At 39.0% G+C, this 18,978-nt stretch overlaps 2 protein-coding genes across 2 annotated transcripts; both read right to left on the bottom strand.

Annotated features, from left to right (window-relative positions):
• Nucleotides 1-577: 577 nt before the first annotated feature.
• Nucleotides 578-10,611, bottom strand: LOC131970345 (TRPM8 channel-associated factor homolog). Its single transcript, XM_059331718.1, has 12 exons — nt 10,602-10,611; nt 9,863-10,502; nt 8,346-8,562; nt 7,656-7,953; nt 6,631-6,932; nt 6,200-6,374; nt 5,941-6,035; nt 5,015-5,225; nt 2,785-3,021; nt 2,019-2,239; nt 1,763-1,876; nt 578-1,239 (listed from the first exon to the last, which is right to left on the bottom strand). Exons 1-12 carry the CDS (start codon nt 10,609-10,611, stop codon nt 997-999), a joined length of 2,763 nt encoding a protein of 920 aa, XP_059187701.1. The 3' UTR covers nt 578-996.
• Nucleotides 10,612-14,001: 3,390 nt separating this feature from the next.
• Nucleotides 14,002-17,106, bottom strand: LOC131970034 (proproteinase E-like). Its single transcript, XM_059331289.1, has 8 exons — nt 17,067-17,106; nt 16,862-16,950; nt 16,443-16,540; nt 16,040-16,165; nt 15,402-15,538; nt 14,637-14,779; nt 14,398-14,550; nt 14,002-14,285 (listed from the first exon to the last, which is right to left on the bottom strand). Exons 1-8 carry the CDS (start codon nt 17,104-17,106, stop codon nt 14,268-14,270), a joined length of 804 nt encoding a protein of 267 aa, XP_059187272.1. The 3' UTR covers nt 14,002-14,267.
• Nucleotides 17,107-18,978: the final 1,872 nt, after the last annotated feature.

Raw genomic sequence — 18,978 nt, forward strand, 5'->3', positions numbered from 1 at the left:
CTCACTGAGCTTTCTGTGTTGGGCCTTTGAAGTGAACTTGGCTGGATGCCCACTTCTAGGGAGAGTAGCCACAGTCCTAAATCGTCTCACTATGGACTGGTGAATGCAAATCAACAATTCTTGATCACAGGTCTTCAGAGAGATATCTTTTTTGCGAGGCATGGTTCACATGAGCAGATGCTTTTTAAGAATAGCAAACTCAAAAAGTTTGAGTATTTTTTTTTTTAGGTCAAAGTATCTGTACACCTCACTCAAATCTTATTTCATGTAAGGACTCCAAGTTTGCTAACTCCTGACTCCAATTAGCTCTTAATGGAGTCATTAGCCAAAGGGTTCACTTACTTTTTCTATCAGCATTATGAATGTTTCATGGATATATTCAATAAAAACATGAAATATTATAATTGTTTGTGTGGTATTAGGTTAAACACATTGTGTTTGTCTTTACTTGGGGCTTGAAATGCATCCAAATCTTATGACAAATTAATGCAGAAAACTAGGTAATTTCAAAGGGTTCACATCACTTTTTCTTGCAACTGTATAAAGTGTGAAGTGAATGTTTATTGGTAGAGAAGGAAAATATTAACATAAACAAGCAGTAAACATTTGATTCATCTAGTAAACACAGCCTGAATCACTCAAAACCATCAAATATAGGGAAGCATTTCAATTCTGATTCACACATCTGTAAATTATGGATTATTGGCAATCACATATGTTTCAAAAGTGTTCAGATGATTAATTGAAAGGAAGATTATTTTCAAATGGAGTTACTGAATCAAAAAGTTGTATAAATCTATCACTATGTAACTCTTATTTCTTTTATAAAACCCTGCAGCAAATCTGGTTTTAAAAAAACAAAAACAACAACAACAACAAGGAGCAAAAGAAGAAAAAAGTAAGTAAATTTGAATTTCCTACAAAATACTCAATGTGAAGAATAGGTTTCTCATTTAACCGATCGCTCTGCACTATTAATAAACGGCAGTCTGAAGTTCAGTTGTACTGGGCCATGGGGTGGTCACTCCAGGGAGGCAGGTTGGAGAGTGTCTCCTCAGTAGCTCTGGTTATGGGCCAGCCCCAGGACTTAAAGAATCCACACAGGTCCATCTCTACAGTGTGGGAGAACGTCTCAGCATACAGGTTCATCTTTCCGTGGTTGTCCTGTGGAAAGTTGTTCATCTCGTGGTAGGCAGCAAACACTTTCTTAAAGGCATCCCAGCCAAACTCATCCTGGAGCTGCATGGAATGAGACAGATGTGGGGGGTAATGAAATTGTAAAATTAATAACATCTAAATGTGGCGTTCAACAAAAACAAAAGAAAGTTGAGCCACCTGCGATGACAGAGAATTTAGCTGCATTTAGAATAGAATAGAACAGAACAGAACAGAAGAGATTACAATAGAACAGAACATAATAGAATAGAATAGAATAGTTTTATTTGTCACTGCACAATAGTACAGCGCAATTAAAAACAGCAGCTCTGGTTTTAGTGCAACAGAGTACAATAATTTAAACATAGTAAAAAAAATATAAGGAAACCTATAAAAAACAAAAGAAGAAGAAGGGGAACAGCAGGTTGGGATAATTACAGGGACAGAATCAGAGTTATTGCACATGAAATGAATATATTGCACTGTTGTTCCACAGTATTGGATTTTTTTTTTTAATGTCATGGAGGCGTTCAGGGCAGTGACAGCTCTCAGGTAGAAACTGAAATGCTCAATTCTGTTTGAATGCACAGCTTAAAAATACTCTCACCTGCATGTACGTCTCAAGGGCCGTCCACATATCCCATTTGTTGAGGTTCTTTCCCCCCTTAGCATACTGCTCTGCTCGAGCATTTCGATATGCTAGAGTCATCATTTCATGAGCCTGCAGTGAACACAATGAAGTGATATAATTGTTAAACCATGTAAATCAAGTGAAAAAACTAAAACTTTTATCAACAAAATGCAAAAAGGTCAGGCTTTTCTAGTCATTGGTCTAAGTTTTTTTGTCAAAAAATCTACTCCACCTTTTCTCTGCTGATCCCCAGCACCTCTTCATGCACATACACTGACCACAGGTTGCATGTTGCCTCTGTTGTGTGTGATGGGAACTCCCAGCAGCCTCTCTGTTGGTTGTGTCCCAGTTCATGGATGACGCCCCACAGGTTTCTAGCAGCACCATCAATGTTGACCAGATCAGCTGCTGTGGACTTATGTGCCATAATAGGATAACCAGCATGCATCCAACCTGGATGGAGGAAACAGTCTTATAAGATAATGTGACCTCTTGTTCAATAACTACTTTCACTGAAAAGTTTTTTTGGTCTGAAATTTTGAGCCATTATATCAAAATATATATTTTTTTTAATGACAAGAGTGACTGGTGTTGAAAACCATCCCGGCTGAGAAAATATTAATTCAGGCTTATTTTACAGTTAAATTCTTTAAAAATACAGATGGTATATGTTGGGCAACAATTCTTTAACATAGCGAGAGATTTTTTTTATTTGTCAGTGTACAACAGTCAAGCACTCTCCAGGTCCTCCGGCTTCCTCCCACCGTCCAAAAACATGCACTTGTTTAATTAGTGATTCTAAATTGCCCGTAGGAGTGTATGAGAGTGTGAATGGTTGTCTGTCTCTATGTGTCAGCCCTGTGACAGTCTGTCCACCTGTCCGGAGTGTACCCCGCCTTTCGCCCAATGTCAGCTGGGATCTACAGGCCCTCGAGACCTGAGTGTGGATAAACGGCTAAGGACAATGAATGAATGAATGATCATCCAAGCAGACTTACCATGGGAAATCTGCACATCAGTCACAAAGCGTTCTTTGCGAGGGAACTTGTGTGGTATGGCAGCCAGGTCAGCGATGGCCCTCATCATCTTATCCCAATGTGCTGCCAACTCGTCAGGCCGTTCCAGATTCCGAATAAAGTCTGACGGTACAGTGAGGATGATGTTTTCAAACTCTAGCTCTGCCCAGGGTGAGGGAGCTGTACGCAGCAAGGACCACTCAGCAGCTGTTGTCACACCTGAAGAGAAGAGAGAAGTATATGTATACTGTTTGTGTATTTCAGTCCACTGACCTACTGAGGAAGGCAGAGACCCTACAGTTATAGGTCTCCCTAGTCTCCAGCTTGTACCCCTTTGTAAAAGATAAGTGTTCTTCTTTTCATCTGTTAACTCATCTCAGTCTTACATAATATTTGGATATCCATGATAATGAAAACATAAGCTAAACTGTTAAAAAAAAATATGGATAATACACATTGAATATATGTATTAATAAAATGTATATGTAGAATAACTAATATTGCTTTTTTCTTTAATGTAATGGTATTTGGCGGTGGAAAGTAACTAGGTAAATTTACCCAAGTACTGTGCTTGATTAAAACTTTGAAGTATGTGTACTTTACTTGAGTATTTCCATTTTATGTAACTTTATATTTCTACTCCACTATATTTTGAAGCAAACATTGTACTTTTTTATTCCACTACATTTAGCTGACAGCTCTAGTTAATTTTCAGGTTGAGATTTAACATAAAATATATGATTGATTGATTGATTATCAATCGATTGATTAATGATTTAAAGTGATTAGACTTAATTAATTAAGTAATCAAATGAGCCCTATCTTTACAAAATTAAAACACTGCTTACATAAAAGCATCAATAACAATAATCTAATAACATATTTAGAATATATAAAACATTGAGTGGGTTCATTCTGCATAACAAATATTTTTACTTTTGATACTTTAAGTACATTTTGATGCTGATACTTTTGTACTTTTAATTCAGTAAGTTTTGAATGCAGGCTTTTTACTTGTAGAGGAGTAATTTCACAGTGTGGTATTAGTACTTTTACTGAAGTAAAGGATCTGAATACTTTTCCCTCCACTGGACCATAGTATTGTTCAAATAATTGATTATTTTCTATATTGGTAAATGATTTTATGCTTGAGTTCTGCTTCTCTGTTTGACTCCCTGGTGTCTGTCTCTGTTGTCTGTCTCTGTGTGTGACGCAGGTCACTATCAAAGGTTGAGTGTAATATCTCTCTCTATGCATTTATATTAAATCAGGCAATATGATTTTGATACAATTATTATGTTTGTGTGTTAATGTTTAGAAACTTTGTTTACATATATTTCATTGTCTGTTTCATATTTTTTAGACTTTTAGAATCCATGTGAGACAGTGAAAATCATTTGACTCTGTAGACATAATATCTTTGTTATACATAACAAGACAGAATGTTTTTGTTGAATGTTCTGGAGAAGAGGCCAGGTCAGGATGGCCTTGTCCGGGGCAGCAAGCAACCAGGTGGCATTGACGTGCCGTTGTATTAATTAAAACTGGCGAATCAGCGATCAAGAGGGCGGAACTTCCTGGAGGAAATCGACAAGCATGTTTTGTAAACAAATGTTAGTATTTTAATGGGTTCAGGGAGAGAGACAGGGTTCAGACTTCACGAACTGAAACCCGTCTGTGTGTATCAGGGACATGAGTTATTGAACCTGGAGAATCTCTGTAAAGTGCACATTTTTTGACGTATTGTAATAAAACTATGTTAAACTGAGAACTCGGATGTCTCCAGCTCTTCATTTCCCCATCAACGAACTGCGCAGAAAAATGGTGAGGTTTTTTTCTGTTGGTGACAGATTATCAATTTTCAAGGTTTCCTCATGCAATTTTTCTAACAGTATCTTGGATGAAAGAATGACTTGCTGTGCTTTACACTCTGTTTCTTTGCATCCCTTTCCGTTTTCACACTCTGTAATGTCATCTCCTCCTACAACCAGTGGGTGGCGCTAAACAACACATATTAATGCAGCTGCCCATTAGATGAGCTGATGATGAGCTCGTGGCCTACCATCAGGTGAAGCAAGCCCCTACTTTCCCATTCTCAAGTGCTGAACACCACTCATATGACCATTCAATCATCTGTCAATCATCCCCTCACCACCATATAACTGTCACTAATGCTCTGAACAGTCCCGCCTCTAATCAACCACAAACTCACCAGATGTATAGTACGGCGCAGGAACAGCCATCTGCACTATGACCTCTGCCCCATCCACTTGTGTGTTGGGTGGTGCCACCAGGTAGATGAGTCCCCCCCACAGGTTAGACACCTGCATCATCTCTGAGGTCACTGGGAATCGCTCATGAACCTTCCGTGCCCTCTTCAGCTCTGCAGCATCCAGGTAGTCTGTTTGACAACCTATTTGGATCTGAGGAAGATATGGAATTCGTTTGACTGCTTTAAAAGAAAAACACACTGTAAAAACTGTAAAAATAAATATATAAAGGGAAAAGTCTGGAAATATAGTCTGGAAATGATACAGCAAATATCTGTATTTGAAAATAGAATAAATTGTATTTTTTATTTACATTAATATGACGGTAAGTGCTTGGCAACTTGTGCTGCCAGACTTTTCACTATTTTTTACGGTTTCTTTTTACATTTACATTAAATTTGATTTATCATTAGAAAACAGAAAGTTGCCTTAATTTTGCATTCTTAGATAAATCTCACTGTAATTTAACCATTAAGCAATTGAATAATACTGGTGTGTAATCATTGTATTAATTTACAGATTTCAACTTACATTTTATGGTTATAAAATCTGATCTATCTATAATATCTGGAATAAAATGAATTACCTTTTTTATGGCATTTGCACTCAATGTAGAAAAAAGCATTTCTGGAAAATAACACTTTTTTTTACAATGCAGAATAAAAAGTAAAGTATACTTTGTATCGAAGGTTGAAAGACTGGCAAGATCGATAAATAGATGGAGTAGCAGCCATACATTTAACTGACATGAATAACCGATTGGCTCGATTTAGTATTTAGTATGGTTAGTTTAGTTATTTTGCATGTATTAAGCATCTAACTTGATCATAATATCTGTCATGGTAAAATTTTATTTTATTAATTGTACCTTCCATCCCTTGTTGACAATCTCTGCTGGGATGGCCATGTAGGTTTTCATACCAGGAGAGAGGTAGAGACCTGTACTGATCCACTCATCCCCTCCTGACACAAACAACATCTTTATATCATTGCAATGCACAAGCACAAAGATTATCGCAATATAAATTCAATTTATTCACACAACAGAACAATCACAGTTCTGCAAATACAGTGTATTACCTGTAAATATAATTCCATAGACACAAATAAAATAAAAGAGGTCTTACTTTTTGTGTTGGCATTAGTCTTGATTCTGTGGTTGTACCAAACTGGCATCAAGGGGTTATCCTTGATGAGGTAGGGCAGGAGGGCATCAGGATTTGGGCAGACCTTATAAACCTCTGCCCCCACACTGAGGAGGAGGTGGTCTTTGGGACTCTTCACAGGGCAGCTGGCACACACCTTGGAAATGATAGATGTTATGAAAGAGGTTGCATACAGTATTGCAGTACATACAGTTAACAAAATCAGACGCCATATTGTTCTTATGGTATAACTTTTTGTGTGCTGTGGTCATTATTGGCCTATATTCTCAATAGAATATCTTCCTCTCAAGGCCCTGAAAGCCGGAAACTAAATTGAATATACTGAAACAAAAGGGAAATTTTCCCTTCCTAAATCTAATTATAATCAGTCTATAAAGTCAATCATGGCCCACCTGTGGCATGCCCGACTTTTTTAAGACGGTGGTGAGTTTGGACACCACATTCGTATAGGAGGAGGAGTCATGAGCTTCCATGTGCAAGAAGTTGGCACAGTCACAACCCAGTTTATTAAGGCACTTCTCCTCACGCTCTGTAAGTTTCTCCCCCTGGATGACGTGACCAACGAAGCGGTGTAGAAGGTGGCGGAAGCGGTACGTGTCTTTGAGGCCCTGGCTAGGCTCAGGGGCCGTGTAGGAACCTTCCCAGATTATCTGCTTCAGCAGGCTCAGGCCCATTTTGTTCAGGATCTTGTTTCCTGAAACACAAGAAACCTGATTTTTTAAAAATCTGAATCTCACCATCCCACCAGCGGGTTTGAAGACAATCAATAAAAATCCAGCATTCATCATAGAGAGAAAGGTTGAAAAAAGGCCTTTTTGTCGAGATTTGGACTTTCCAGGAAAGGAAAGGAAAGGAAAGGAAAGGAAAGGAAAGGACACGTTGTAAAAATGCAAATAGTTGAATATGTATAACATGTGGAAACCCATTTTTTTCCAATATGCATGACACTTGTGGGCACTTGGAAAAGTGTTGTTTGAATAAATTCCATTTCATTCCATTATTTAAAAATTAATTAAATAAATAGAAAATTATCTGAGAACTTTGACTGTTTTTTTTTTTAATGATTTTCTGTCATTATAACTGTGTTATACTGCACAAAAGACATTTTCGAGTTGTTCCAACATCTAGCCATGATTGTTCTGATTTCACAGAGCTCTTTTTAGCTTTTTCTAGCTGCTCTGCTTGCTTAGTTGGTGTGCCACAAGCACTGACTAACTTGAAGCAGATGGAGGTGACATTACTTTTGCAGATAAATTATTAATAACTTAAACTGTAACAATTCATTAAAGTCAGCTCTGGTACAATACACCAACTGTTTTGAGTTAGTTTTATATAATACATGGTCTCTTACAGATTAAATAAATGAATGGATGTTGTATTACAATGGATTGAAAGTGGCAGCCTTGCATTATCATACCTGAGAAATCTGTCATCAGGTTTTTCCCAGGGTGAACCTGTGCCCAGTTCCAGGCATGTCCACCAATCAGCAGGCCTCCTCCCTGGGCTACAAAGTCTTGGATTTCCTCTGCATGTTTATCACTGTAGGCTGTGCACACATATACACTCAGGTCTGCCTTGAAGTCTGTCTTCTTGCAATTAAACTCTGCTTTGCTGAAGAGGTTAAAGGCATAGTTGAGATCTGGAGCTACACCAACAACTCCTTCCCGACCTTCGTCCAACCATCGAATGGCATTGTTCCAAAATGGAGCTAGTGTCTGTGATGAAGGTTTCACCAAAAAAAGAGTCATTTGTTAATCGTATAAAATATATTTGGCTGATTAAGCACTCATTGTCAAGCATACTACAGGTAGCCAACAGCTTGTGGTCACAAATGAATGAGCAAGAAACCTTTCTGCCAATAATAACACAATGTTAAGGAGTTAATGTTGCTTAATTTTGGGGGTATTTTAATCACTTGATTAGCCAAAAAACATCCAAGACTACTCATTTTACCTATATTGTTATGATATCATGTACTATACTATATCATGTACTATATATTTGAATATACAGATGGGTGGCAGAAAAACAATGGCATGAAACCTTCAGTCACCCCCATATTTATGTTTATGTATAAAAAGATTAAAATTACTAATTAAAACCGCACCTCTCGTCCCAGAAGTCCTTCATGTGTGATCACAACAACCCGTCCCTGCCCATAGTAGGCTCCTGCCAAGAAGGCGTTTCCATTATCGGTGGTACCAATGGGGAAGGCTAGTGGGCTGTGGACCAGAACCTCAGAGGCTACTACCCCATGCTGGAGGTCGAACTCTGACACCCCCTGGAGTAAGAACTGCAAATCGTCATCAAAATCTTTACAGATTCTGATTTTGAACAAGGGAAGAGGAGTGGGAGACAGAAATGTAAAGTATGAGAGGTACATGGTATTATATGTAATGATTGTGTATTAACATGTATAATAATTACTATGTATAATTATAGTGATGCTGTATATTCAAACCTAACCTCATCCTAACCCTAACCCTAAACTCTTAACCCTAAACCGAACCCTAACTCACACCCTAAACCCTAACACAAACCTCAACACAAACCTACCTGTACCTAAACCCTTGAACTCCAGAATCATATAGCCTGGAACTTGCACCTGTACCTGAATGTAATCCGAATCTGTTTATGCCTGCTTCTCTTTGGGAATGGTTGTACCAATTCTTTTCAGCCACACTAGGGGCGCTGTTCTAGTGAACTGTCAGTACGTTGATCCACCACATCCACACAGACTGAAAATATCTCCAAGTATTTGGTGGAATGCCATGAAACTTTGTACAGACATTCAGACAGGTATGAGAGATGCATGGTACCAAAAGGCTGAATCATAATTACTTTGTGGTAGGTCTAACTTCCAATCTAAAACTGCTGAGTTTGAGGTTTCCAGTGAAATACATGGTACAGACATTCTTGTTCCCCTCAGGATGAACTTTGGTGATTCCATGACTTTCCATGCAGCACTCTCATCCATTTAAAAATAATTTCTTTATAACCAATTCGCTACAAAATAAGTGACATGCTCATCAGGCTCAGCTGTAAGGCTACTTTATGTTCATTGCTGATTAGCAAAATGATTAGCATCTAAAATACTTAACTGAGATGGTGATCATGTTACAAACATGATGCCCACTAAACATCAGTATGTTCGTTTTGGTCATTGTGAGTATTCAGTTTAAAGCATTGTTATACCAAAATACAAGAAAATTTAAACGGGTTATAAAACAAAAAATGTACCTACATGACCTACATAAGCAAACAATGAGAATATTTTCTATTTCAATATAATTATTCTTAATGCCTGCCATTGGATTGCGATGAAATTAGACAAAATCATGCAGGTTCTAGATCAGACCTCAGACCACAGCAGGGTCTCTGACAATTTTGCTGGCTGGCTAGACAAAAAAGACAAACAGAAGAAGCAGAACTAAGACTGACTGGAGCTGATTGTCAGATACTGCTGCAGTAAAACAAGAGGTTCACTAATGGCAGTCTGAACCTCATGGCAGCACTCAGTTTGGCCTCAGGGGTCGCCAAACACAAAACAAAAAGTTCCTTCCAACTGCTTTAACTTGAAAAACCTGTTAAAACGTGCAGCACAAATATGTAGCAAACACTTACACTTCAGCCATCCGGGAGGATGGGATCTGTGGGTAGACAGGCAGAGACTCTCCCTCAGCGTGTTGCTCAGAGAAGTAGATCCCTGACACACCAGACACCTTGTTCCCCTCAAACCGAAGCAGCGTGTTCTCCTTTGGGTGAGTTGAAGCCCAGTGCCACGCCTGCCCCCCTATCAGCACTCCCCCTCCAGCTTTCAAAAACGCTACCAGGTCTTGCGCGTCTGGACCCACGCTGTAGGCATCAGTCACATACACACCGACCCCAGGACTGTCACTGAATTTCCCCACAACTTGGGTGTCGAAGCTGGACTTGCTGAGGTTATCAGCGACTCCCTGGACGCCATTATGGACCCCGACAGACAAGTTCTCAGATCCATCTCCTCTCAGCCAGGTCAGAGCATTCTCCACCAGAGCAGGAAAGGTGGTCAGGTAGGCCTCATGACCCAGGACCACAATCCTTCCACCGCCGTACAGAGAGGCTGCCATGAGGATCTGGCCCTGGCTGTTCATTGCCAAAGGAAAGGCATGGTCTCCACTCAACACCAGGGTACTGGGAACACAGCTACCAGTGAGGTCCAGCTCTTTCAGGCCTCTCATCAGGGCCATGTAGGCCCCTTCATGGTAGGACTGGGTGGGTTGGTCTGACATGGTGAGAACAATCGATGCTCTGAAGATAGGATGAGACAAGACAAGAAAGTTATGTCAAGTTAGATGTAAACTGTGTTTGCACAAAAGGTTACAGTCGGACATATTTGAATGCATGTTGTGTCAGTTATGGTACAACATGGGCAAAGAAAAAAACCTTGATCCTGATTGGTTTAAATTAACGGTACATCTTTGAAATCATTGGTCAAAGTCTGTATTTCTGAAAATACTAAATTCTAAAAAATTAAACATTTCTTCACACCGCATGTGTTCACATTCAATTAATTCAAGTTGTTAGGAGTCCATAGATACCAAATACTTAATTTTGCCAATTTTCTTATCATACTTAATTAAATCTTTGGGCACATGGGACTACTGGTTTTCTTAAAATGATACAAAAAGCAGAAAAAAAACAGATGCACAGAACTACTATTATTAATGAACTATTAGTAGTCATACAGCAGGAGGACCCATTTCCCCTCATTTCAATAGTTTTCAATGCATTTTGAAGAAGTATTTGCTTCTATTAAACCACTCATCGTGCTTTTCTGAGATAATGGTATGACTGATTTTGCAAATTTCTTCACAGAGTTCAGGCACACCCAGAAAACACTTCCAACACAAGAATTTCAAAATTTCAATTTCTTCTTTTTTTTAACACATCATATAACAATAAAGTAGAAATGACAAAATCTCAACCTACAACCTTGACTTCAGAGAAAAAACATGTCTTGTTATGTTTAAAATACAAAAACTCTGCTGGCTTTCATCACAAACAATTCAACAATTCAACAATTTAAAGCTGAAAGGTCAGTTTTTACCTGAAAAGTGAAGTTCTGCTTGGTGTCACAATGTAATAGCTCCCCAAACTGGCAATCCTCCAAGAGCTTCTCCTGACTGGAGAGAGGAGAGGATATAAATGAGGAGAAAAGGGGGCGAGGGGGAGGGGCTGTAACAGCAAAAAAGGTGAAGGGGAGGACTTCAGCCCAAACAATTCAAGGCTGTAGTGTGATAAACAGAACGGCCATACGTCAGACAACACAATTCTGCAAACACTCTGTTGTTGATGTTGATTTTAAAAGCTGAAAGCTCTCATATGTGGGTTGAGACAGAGATATGTCCTGGCTGTCACTGTATAAGAAACCTGTTCATCCAGTCAGTGAATGTCAATATTTGTAGCTACTGAGGCTGCCATGATCAAGTATTGACTGTGTCAAATGTGTGTATTAAAGCTAACATCTTCACAAATGTATACTGTGATTTTGCCACAAAAAAATCACCAAATCCTTGGCATCACAGGTGGTGCATTGATATCAAGTCAGTTATCAACCGAACACTCAAACCATCAAGTTACCCCATGCTTTAGTTAATGGGGCAAAGTCCAACTTATAAAGGTCTCATATCAAATATTCAAACAAAACTAATAGCCTTTATTCCTGTGTTAGTGAAATAATGCGGATGTTTGCTTGCTTTGCTTGCACAGACTTTGGTTACAGTGGCACACAGTAACCAGACTTACTGTATGTAGGACATTCAGAAAAGTCTAAATCCATCAAAGGATGCAGTGCTTGTACAGTCCTTACTACTACCTATTACTCCTTCATGAAAAGATGGATCCAAAGTCTGAGGCTCGATATTGGGATGAGACAGTTTTCTTCCAAGAGAAGAAATCCCTCTTACATTTTCTGTGTGATACACATCCATCTGGTTGTTATTCATTTTAGTCTGCATTTCTGTAAGAAATATAACTCTAAAAAACAACAACAACAACAACAACAACAGTGAAACAGAAAACACTCAAAGCAAGAAAAAGAACTTCAAATATGCACCCTTGGAAAAACCTGCTCTTCCTGACCTGACACACAGTATGCAGTCCTGCAGGTCTTGACACGTCTTGCCCTTAATTATAAGGGTACAGTAACACTTTACTTGGAGACAAGTATTTGGCTCCCCTTGCTACACTGTATGACACCAACCATCAGTGGTGGAAAAAGTATTCAGATCCCTTACTTAAGTAAAAGTACTAATACTACAATGTGAAATTACTCCTCTACAACTAAAAGTCCTGTTTTCAAAACTTACTGAAGTAAAAGTACAAAAATATCAGAAATTGTACTTAAAGTGTCAGAAGAAAAGTAATTGTGCAGTATAGCCACACTTAGGTTGTCAAATATATTTCAAATATATTATTAGATTATTATTTTTGATGCAATCATATAAGCAGCATTTTAATTTTGTCAAGCCAGGGCTCATTTTAACCGCTAAATATACTGTTATGTGGTTTAATTTCATAAAAAAATGTCTTGTCACTTTAAATTGATCATGTTTTTTTATTTTAAATCTTGACTGTAAAAGTAGCTAAAGCTGGCACCTAAATGTAGTGGACTGTGGTAAACACAGCGTTCAAAAAAAAAAAATGTGAAGAGAAATGAGAAGAGAACCCCCCCCCCCCAATTTACATTGCAGCGCACACAGAGTCAAGCAGCTAATGGTGTGTTCAAGGTCTACACGAATGTCACAATTTTCATTGTTTTTTCGAGCTCCAAGTAAGGACTTTCAGTGTTAATATAACACACCATAAGGCGTTAGCTTTCAAAATAACAGCACATGGATGTGTTAGCAGAGTCCACCACAGAATTTGCAAGAAGACTGTCAAAATATAATGCCTTAAATAAAACATAGAAGAATCCTTATTCACCTTTACAATAATTCATAAAAATATGGAATGATTAAGATGGAATAGTGGCATTAGAAAGTGCGAGAGGCCACCAAATTTAGGCTTTTAGGGCCAAAATGTTCTCCGGGGGAGCACGCCCCCAGGCCCCCTACTCTATTTGGGTCCACGTATCATAGGCTCAGAAAATCCTGACAGACAAGAAAATTGCCCAGCAGCATGTTCAGGGTAATGAAAGGAGGAGAGATGTTTTTGGGTCCTTCATTGAGTCAGCTTCAAGTCAGTAACTTTGTTTGGCTGCACTGGCAATTTCATGTACAAACTTCTTTTTATTTATGTAATATGTTGGTTGTTGTTTCCACTACAGTTCATTTAACCAGTTACTATTTGGGGTCCTTTTTTTTTTTTTTAGAATTGGTGGTTGTGGGCAGTGGATGTTTAGGGGGAGATAGCAGGTCAACAATAAATGCCACATAGAAGTGGCATTTATAACTGAACCCGTGAACCCTGTCATAAGACGAAATATACCCTCAGATCTGAACTTGTTTCTATGCTCGTTTGATAAATGAGGATGTGTCCTCTTATCGGTCCACAGACAGACGGCTACAAAACTGCCACACCGGCATTGATAAAATATATATGTGTGTGTGTGTGTGTGCTGGAACATGCCATATGTATCCCTGTTCAATTTCTCTATGCTCATGCATTTATGTGTGTGTGTGTGTGTGTGTGTGTGTGTGTGTGACTTATTATTGTATTAGATATTAAGCGTACACAAGAATTCAACATACTTCAGGAAACTGTGACATAAACCTCACAAACTGACATCAACTTTTATTAAATTTAAATGTTTTGAATATTTTCTGTTTTAAAATATTCTATTCTATTAATTATCTTGATTGTTGCATTGTGTTTATTGTCCATATATTTGCAGAAAACGTTTTTTGATTCTGACACAATACATACTCAAATCCTACTGATGGTACTGCTGTCTCACTTTGGGTTTTCTGCTTGTACCATCTAAAGAAAATGAAATGTTCTGTTGTTGATGAAATTGATTTATTGACATGGAAAGGACTCCAGGTCTTCAGTTCTGCAGCATCGTCTGAAAGGTAAAAACAAAGGAATGATTCTATCTTTCCAGTAGAGATCAGAGACTGAAGGCACTTTTCTTTCTATTTGAATCTTTTTTCTCAAACGAAATATGGGAAACTCACGTCACTGATCCACTTGGTGAAGGAGGATGTGCGAGTGAACACTGTGGGCTTCATGGGGGTGTTGCATCCCCGAGAGGAGACGAAGCTGGTCACTCCCTGCACGAACCACCTGCCGTCCACACCCTTACAGTTCAGAGGACCTCCTGAGTCTCCCTGCAGAGACACAAAGATGACAGATGAAGGCAACAGAGCCATAAAGTGATGTAGTCCATGTTGTGAGGAGGAGCGGCGGTGCGTACATGGCAGCCGGAGCGGATGTCCCCGCCTCCACAGATCATTGTGGTTTTCACGGTGCTGCCCCACCAGCCGCTGCTGCTGCAGACGCTGTGGCCGACCACAGGAAGCAGAGCCTGCTGGAGCTTTGAGGCGATGGGACCTCCACCTGTAACACGGGATTACAAATAAAAACACACAGAACATGGTCGACTGGTGTCACGTCACTCAACCAGAGAGACAAAGTAGACAAAATCTGAATTTTACAGTTTAGACATATTCTGCAGCCAAAGCAACTTTCAATGATGACAATGGAGTCAACAAAAACAAAAATGTCATCCTATTAATGATATTAATGGATCTTCACATCGAACTATCTGCAAAAACCTAATAAGACCATTTTCCAAAATGACAAACTATTCCGTTAAAGTTTCCTAAAACATAATCCAAAATAATTTATCTCTAATATGATTAATGTATTCAATATTAGAATAAAAAAAGTATCTGAGAGAGAAATAGTGTTGAGATGCATTTATTGGGTCAATAGAGCGTCATCGTAGCATTGTGAATGGATAGTAGATTATAGATTATGATTATGGATTATAGATTATGGATTATAGATTATGGATTATAGATTATGGATTATAGATTAGAATCAGACTGACTGAAAAAATGATAATGCAAATAAATAAATAAATAGAATCAGACTGACTGTAGATTCTCCGGCAGCCGGTGATGTAGCATTGTGAATGGATTATAGAGTATAGATTATAGATTAGAATCGGACTAACTGTAGATTCTGCCCCAGCCGGTGATGTAGCAGGGCTCGTTGTGAGCAGTGACCTCTCCACTCTCGGGCACACAGGAGGGCTGCACCTTGTCGTTGAGAACGGCCGGCGAGGCCAGTTTGATCATGGCGATGTCATTACTGAATCATGTTGAAACACAGAGAAACATGTCATGGAAAGAAAGAATAATAACAATAAGGGAGGGCTTGTTGTTTGTTTTTCTACATTTCTTCAGGATTTTTATTTCGTCTGACTGTGACTGATTGATTGACAGCCGATGGGCCCAAGGAGGAGGGGCCATTTGGTCAACCAAACATGAAATTAAAATGAAGTTGAATTATTATGCCAGATGGCCCAGGGAAAGGTAGTTTGGGCTAATGAGGGCTGTCCCCCAAAACAACTTAAAAATATCTTTGAGTGGATTGAGAGGTTGATTTGTTACGTGAAAGTACAGTAAATGTGTTTGATAAGATCATCAAACTTAATCTACCAAAAACTAAAACCTTTAGAAGCAAAAACTGAAGAGTCAATTTGCATCCAAGTGTCTAAAAACATCAATCATTGCAGCTTTAAATCTTTCAGTTTTTTTTTTTTTTTTCAAACAAGCTGAAAACAGCCTCATGGAGGAGTTGTGAACTTACCCACAAGACAGGCAGTTATCATCCCAGCGAGGGTGGACCACGATCTTCTCCACACTTCTGGTCTGCTCGTAGCCCTCCTCTCTGGTGATGTCGAACTCACCCAGCACCACGCGGTAGGTTCGAGGTCTGACACACACATACATATGCACACATTAAACATTAACAAAGTATCTATCTATCTATCTATCTATCTATCTATCTATCTATCTATCTATCTGTCTGTCTGTCTGTCTGTCTGCCTGCCTGCCTGCCTATCTATCTATCTATCTATCTATCTATCTATCTATCTATCTATCTATCTATCTATCTATCTATCTATCTATCCATCCATCCATCCATCCATCTATCCATCTATCTATCTATCATTCTCAGCTAACATCATACAGAGTGAAGCGTGGCCCACCCGATGCAGTGGCCTGCAGTCAGGACCCAGTTAGGAGCGAGCAGAGTTCCTCCGCAGGTGTGACGGAAGGTGGAGCCGCTGAGATACTGCAGAGAGATCTGAGAGGACAACATCATTTTATTCAAGTCACTGAAGAAGTACTGAACTTCAGACTATTTACAATTTATACAACTTTGTACTTGTAATCTACTACATTTATATGACAATTCATAATCACGTATCTGTGGTTTATTCATTTATTCTGGCGACTGGGTTTAAAGAGGAACTTCTTCTCTTCTTTTACTTATTATTATTATCATTGTTATTCCACCGCTGTAATCTCTTTAGATTAACAAATAGAGTTATATTGATCCTGTGTGTAGTGAAAGAAACAACTTATTTAACTACATATTTGTATTACTGAGGTCACTGTGACTGACCTGCCAGGGCCAGCTGTAGGGCCGAGCATCTACTCCGTTCACCACGCGGCTCACAGACGGCTGATAGCTGGGTGAGCCACAGCCGTGAGCTGCAGCACAGAGACAACTGGAGGTTCAAATACAGAATAACTGAACAAGTCTCTTAGTTTTAGCCCTGTCAGAGGCAGAGATGTTGCTCTTTAGATGAGGAACAGATGAGACTCACCGCAGGCAGCAAACAGCAGGACGAGGGCTGCTTTCATCATCGTTTCTCCGGGTGACTGTCTGAGAGTCGTACGCCTTTTATACACACACACACACACACACACACATACACACACACACACACACACACACACACACACACACACACACAGTCCAGTATTTGGGCTGGGAATCTATGTTCCCTGCTGCATCTGTCTCACCTGTCCTCACCTGACCCTGCAGAGCCAAATCTGCATGTGTACAGAATTATAACTAAATGTTTAATGATTGGGGTTAATTTATACTTAAGAATACTAATAACTATAGTGATGAATCAAGTCGACATTTGGTGCTGGACCTGGAGAAAAGAAGAATCACAGTGCAGAGCTGCCAAAGATTTTTTTTTATTTTTCTTTACAAAGAATCTTCAAATGGCTCATGAAGTTTTTATTGTTTAATACAAAAATGTGTGTTGTTGACAAAGAGCAAACCAGAGTGAAAAGAAAATAATTTACCTCCAGATGTATGATTTTAGTTTTTAGCTGCAAAAGTCTCTCTACACCATTCATCGTCTATTTCATATAAAGTTATTATAGGAATCATATTTTAGTCTTTGCAAGATCAAGAAACAATCTATTAATGTTATTGACGGTGGTCATTTAAAACATTTGAATGATTTGGGTTAATGATGTTTTGATATTTTCCCCATGTGTCTGTGTCCTTGACACTGTCAGGGAAATTTTTCCAGCATGCACAAGTGGAAAGAGCCGAGTCGTGCCAAGACCTCGTCCAGAATGGCACCAGGAGCCAAAACACACAGCCTAAGAAAACAAGACACACAGCACATACACTACATATATATGCTACCTATAACCTATAACTATAACCTGACAATTACAACTTTAATCTGTCTGTGTCGAAAATTGGTATCACTGGTCCCCAGGCACCCTGGAAATATTAGTTATTATCAGTTATTATATACTAGATATTATTCCACTGTGCACAATGAATGAATGAATGAATTTTATTTAGGACAGACAGTACAGAGCCATTAAACATTGCAACATGAAACATGAGACATGAGAAGATGAGAAGACAAGCTGAGCTTGGACACACAAAGATTCACACACAACAGGACACAACAACACATTTAGTGCAGGAGAAACACTGACTGTTATCAACATAAAGTGGGCATGTCAGTAAAAAAGAGAATTTTTTTCACATGCTTCCAGACACTATGGCATTAACAGGCATAAACACATACACACACACACACACACACACACACACACACACACACATACACACACACACACACACACACACACACACACTCACACACACACACACACACACACACACACACACACACACACACACACACTCACACACACACACACACACACACACACACACACACAATAGCCCTGCAAATCTAATTGTGAGCCATTTCTTCTGAGAATAGCGCAGGGTGGGTGCAGCACCCGTAGGGAGCTGGTTAAATTTTTTTAAATAAAACATATTTGGGTTAAGGCTTGGAGTGGAAAAATAACTCATTGAGTTGAAATCATTTGCTGACATCTTCGTCCCCCCGAGTTCAAAAAGCCCATCTGCACCCTTGGTACACCTTGAAGTGATGCAATGTACTGAAATTATATAGGAGGCTCAGGGTGACACAATTACTAGTTTCATTTTACTCAGCTCAGTATGTTTTCTTTGAAAGACCATCAAAAATACACCATTTAACTTAGGAAGAAACTGCAAAAAAGAGGCAGACTCCTCAGCAACACTGTGAAGCCATGATTGATTCCGCTGAGACGAGTGGTCACGTGGCAAATATTCACTGAATATCACATAACAATTTGTATAAAATGTGGAGAACCAACTAATTTCTAGTATTCATGAGACTTGTGGGCACTTGGAAGTGTTGTATA

The sequence above is a fragment of the Centropristis striata genome, chromosome 4, assembly GCF_030273125.1.
Source record: "Centropristis striata isolate RG_2023a ecotype Rhode Island chromosome 4, C.striata_1.0, whole genome shotgun sequence".
NCBI classification, from domain to species: Eukaryota; Metazoa; Chordata; class Actinopteri; order Perciformes; family Serranidae; genus Centropristis; species Centropristis striata.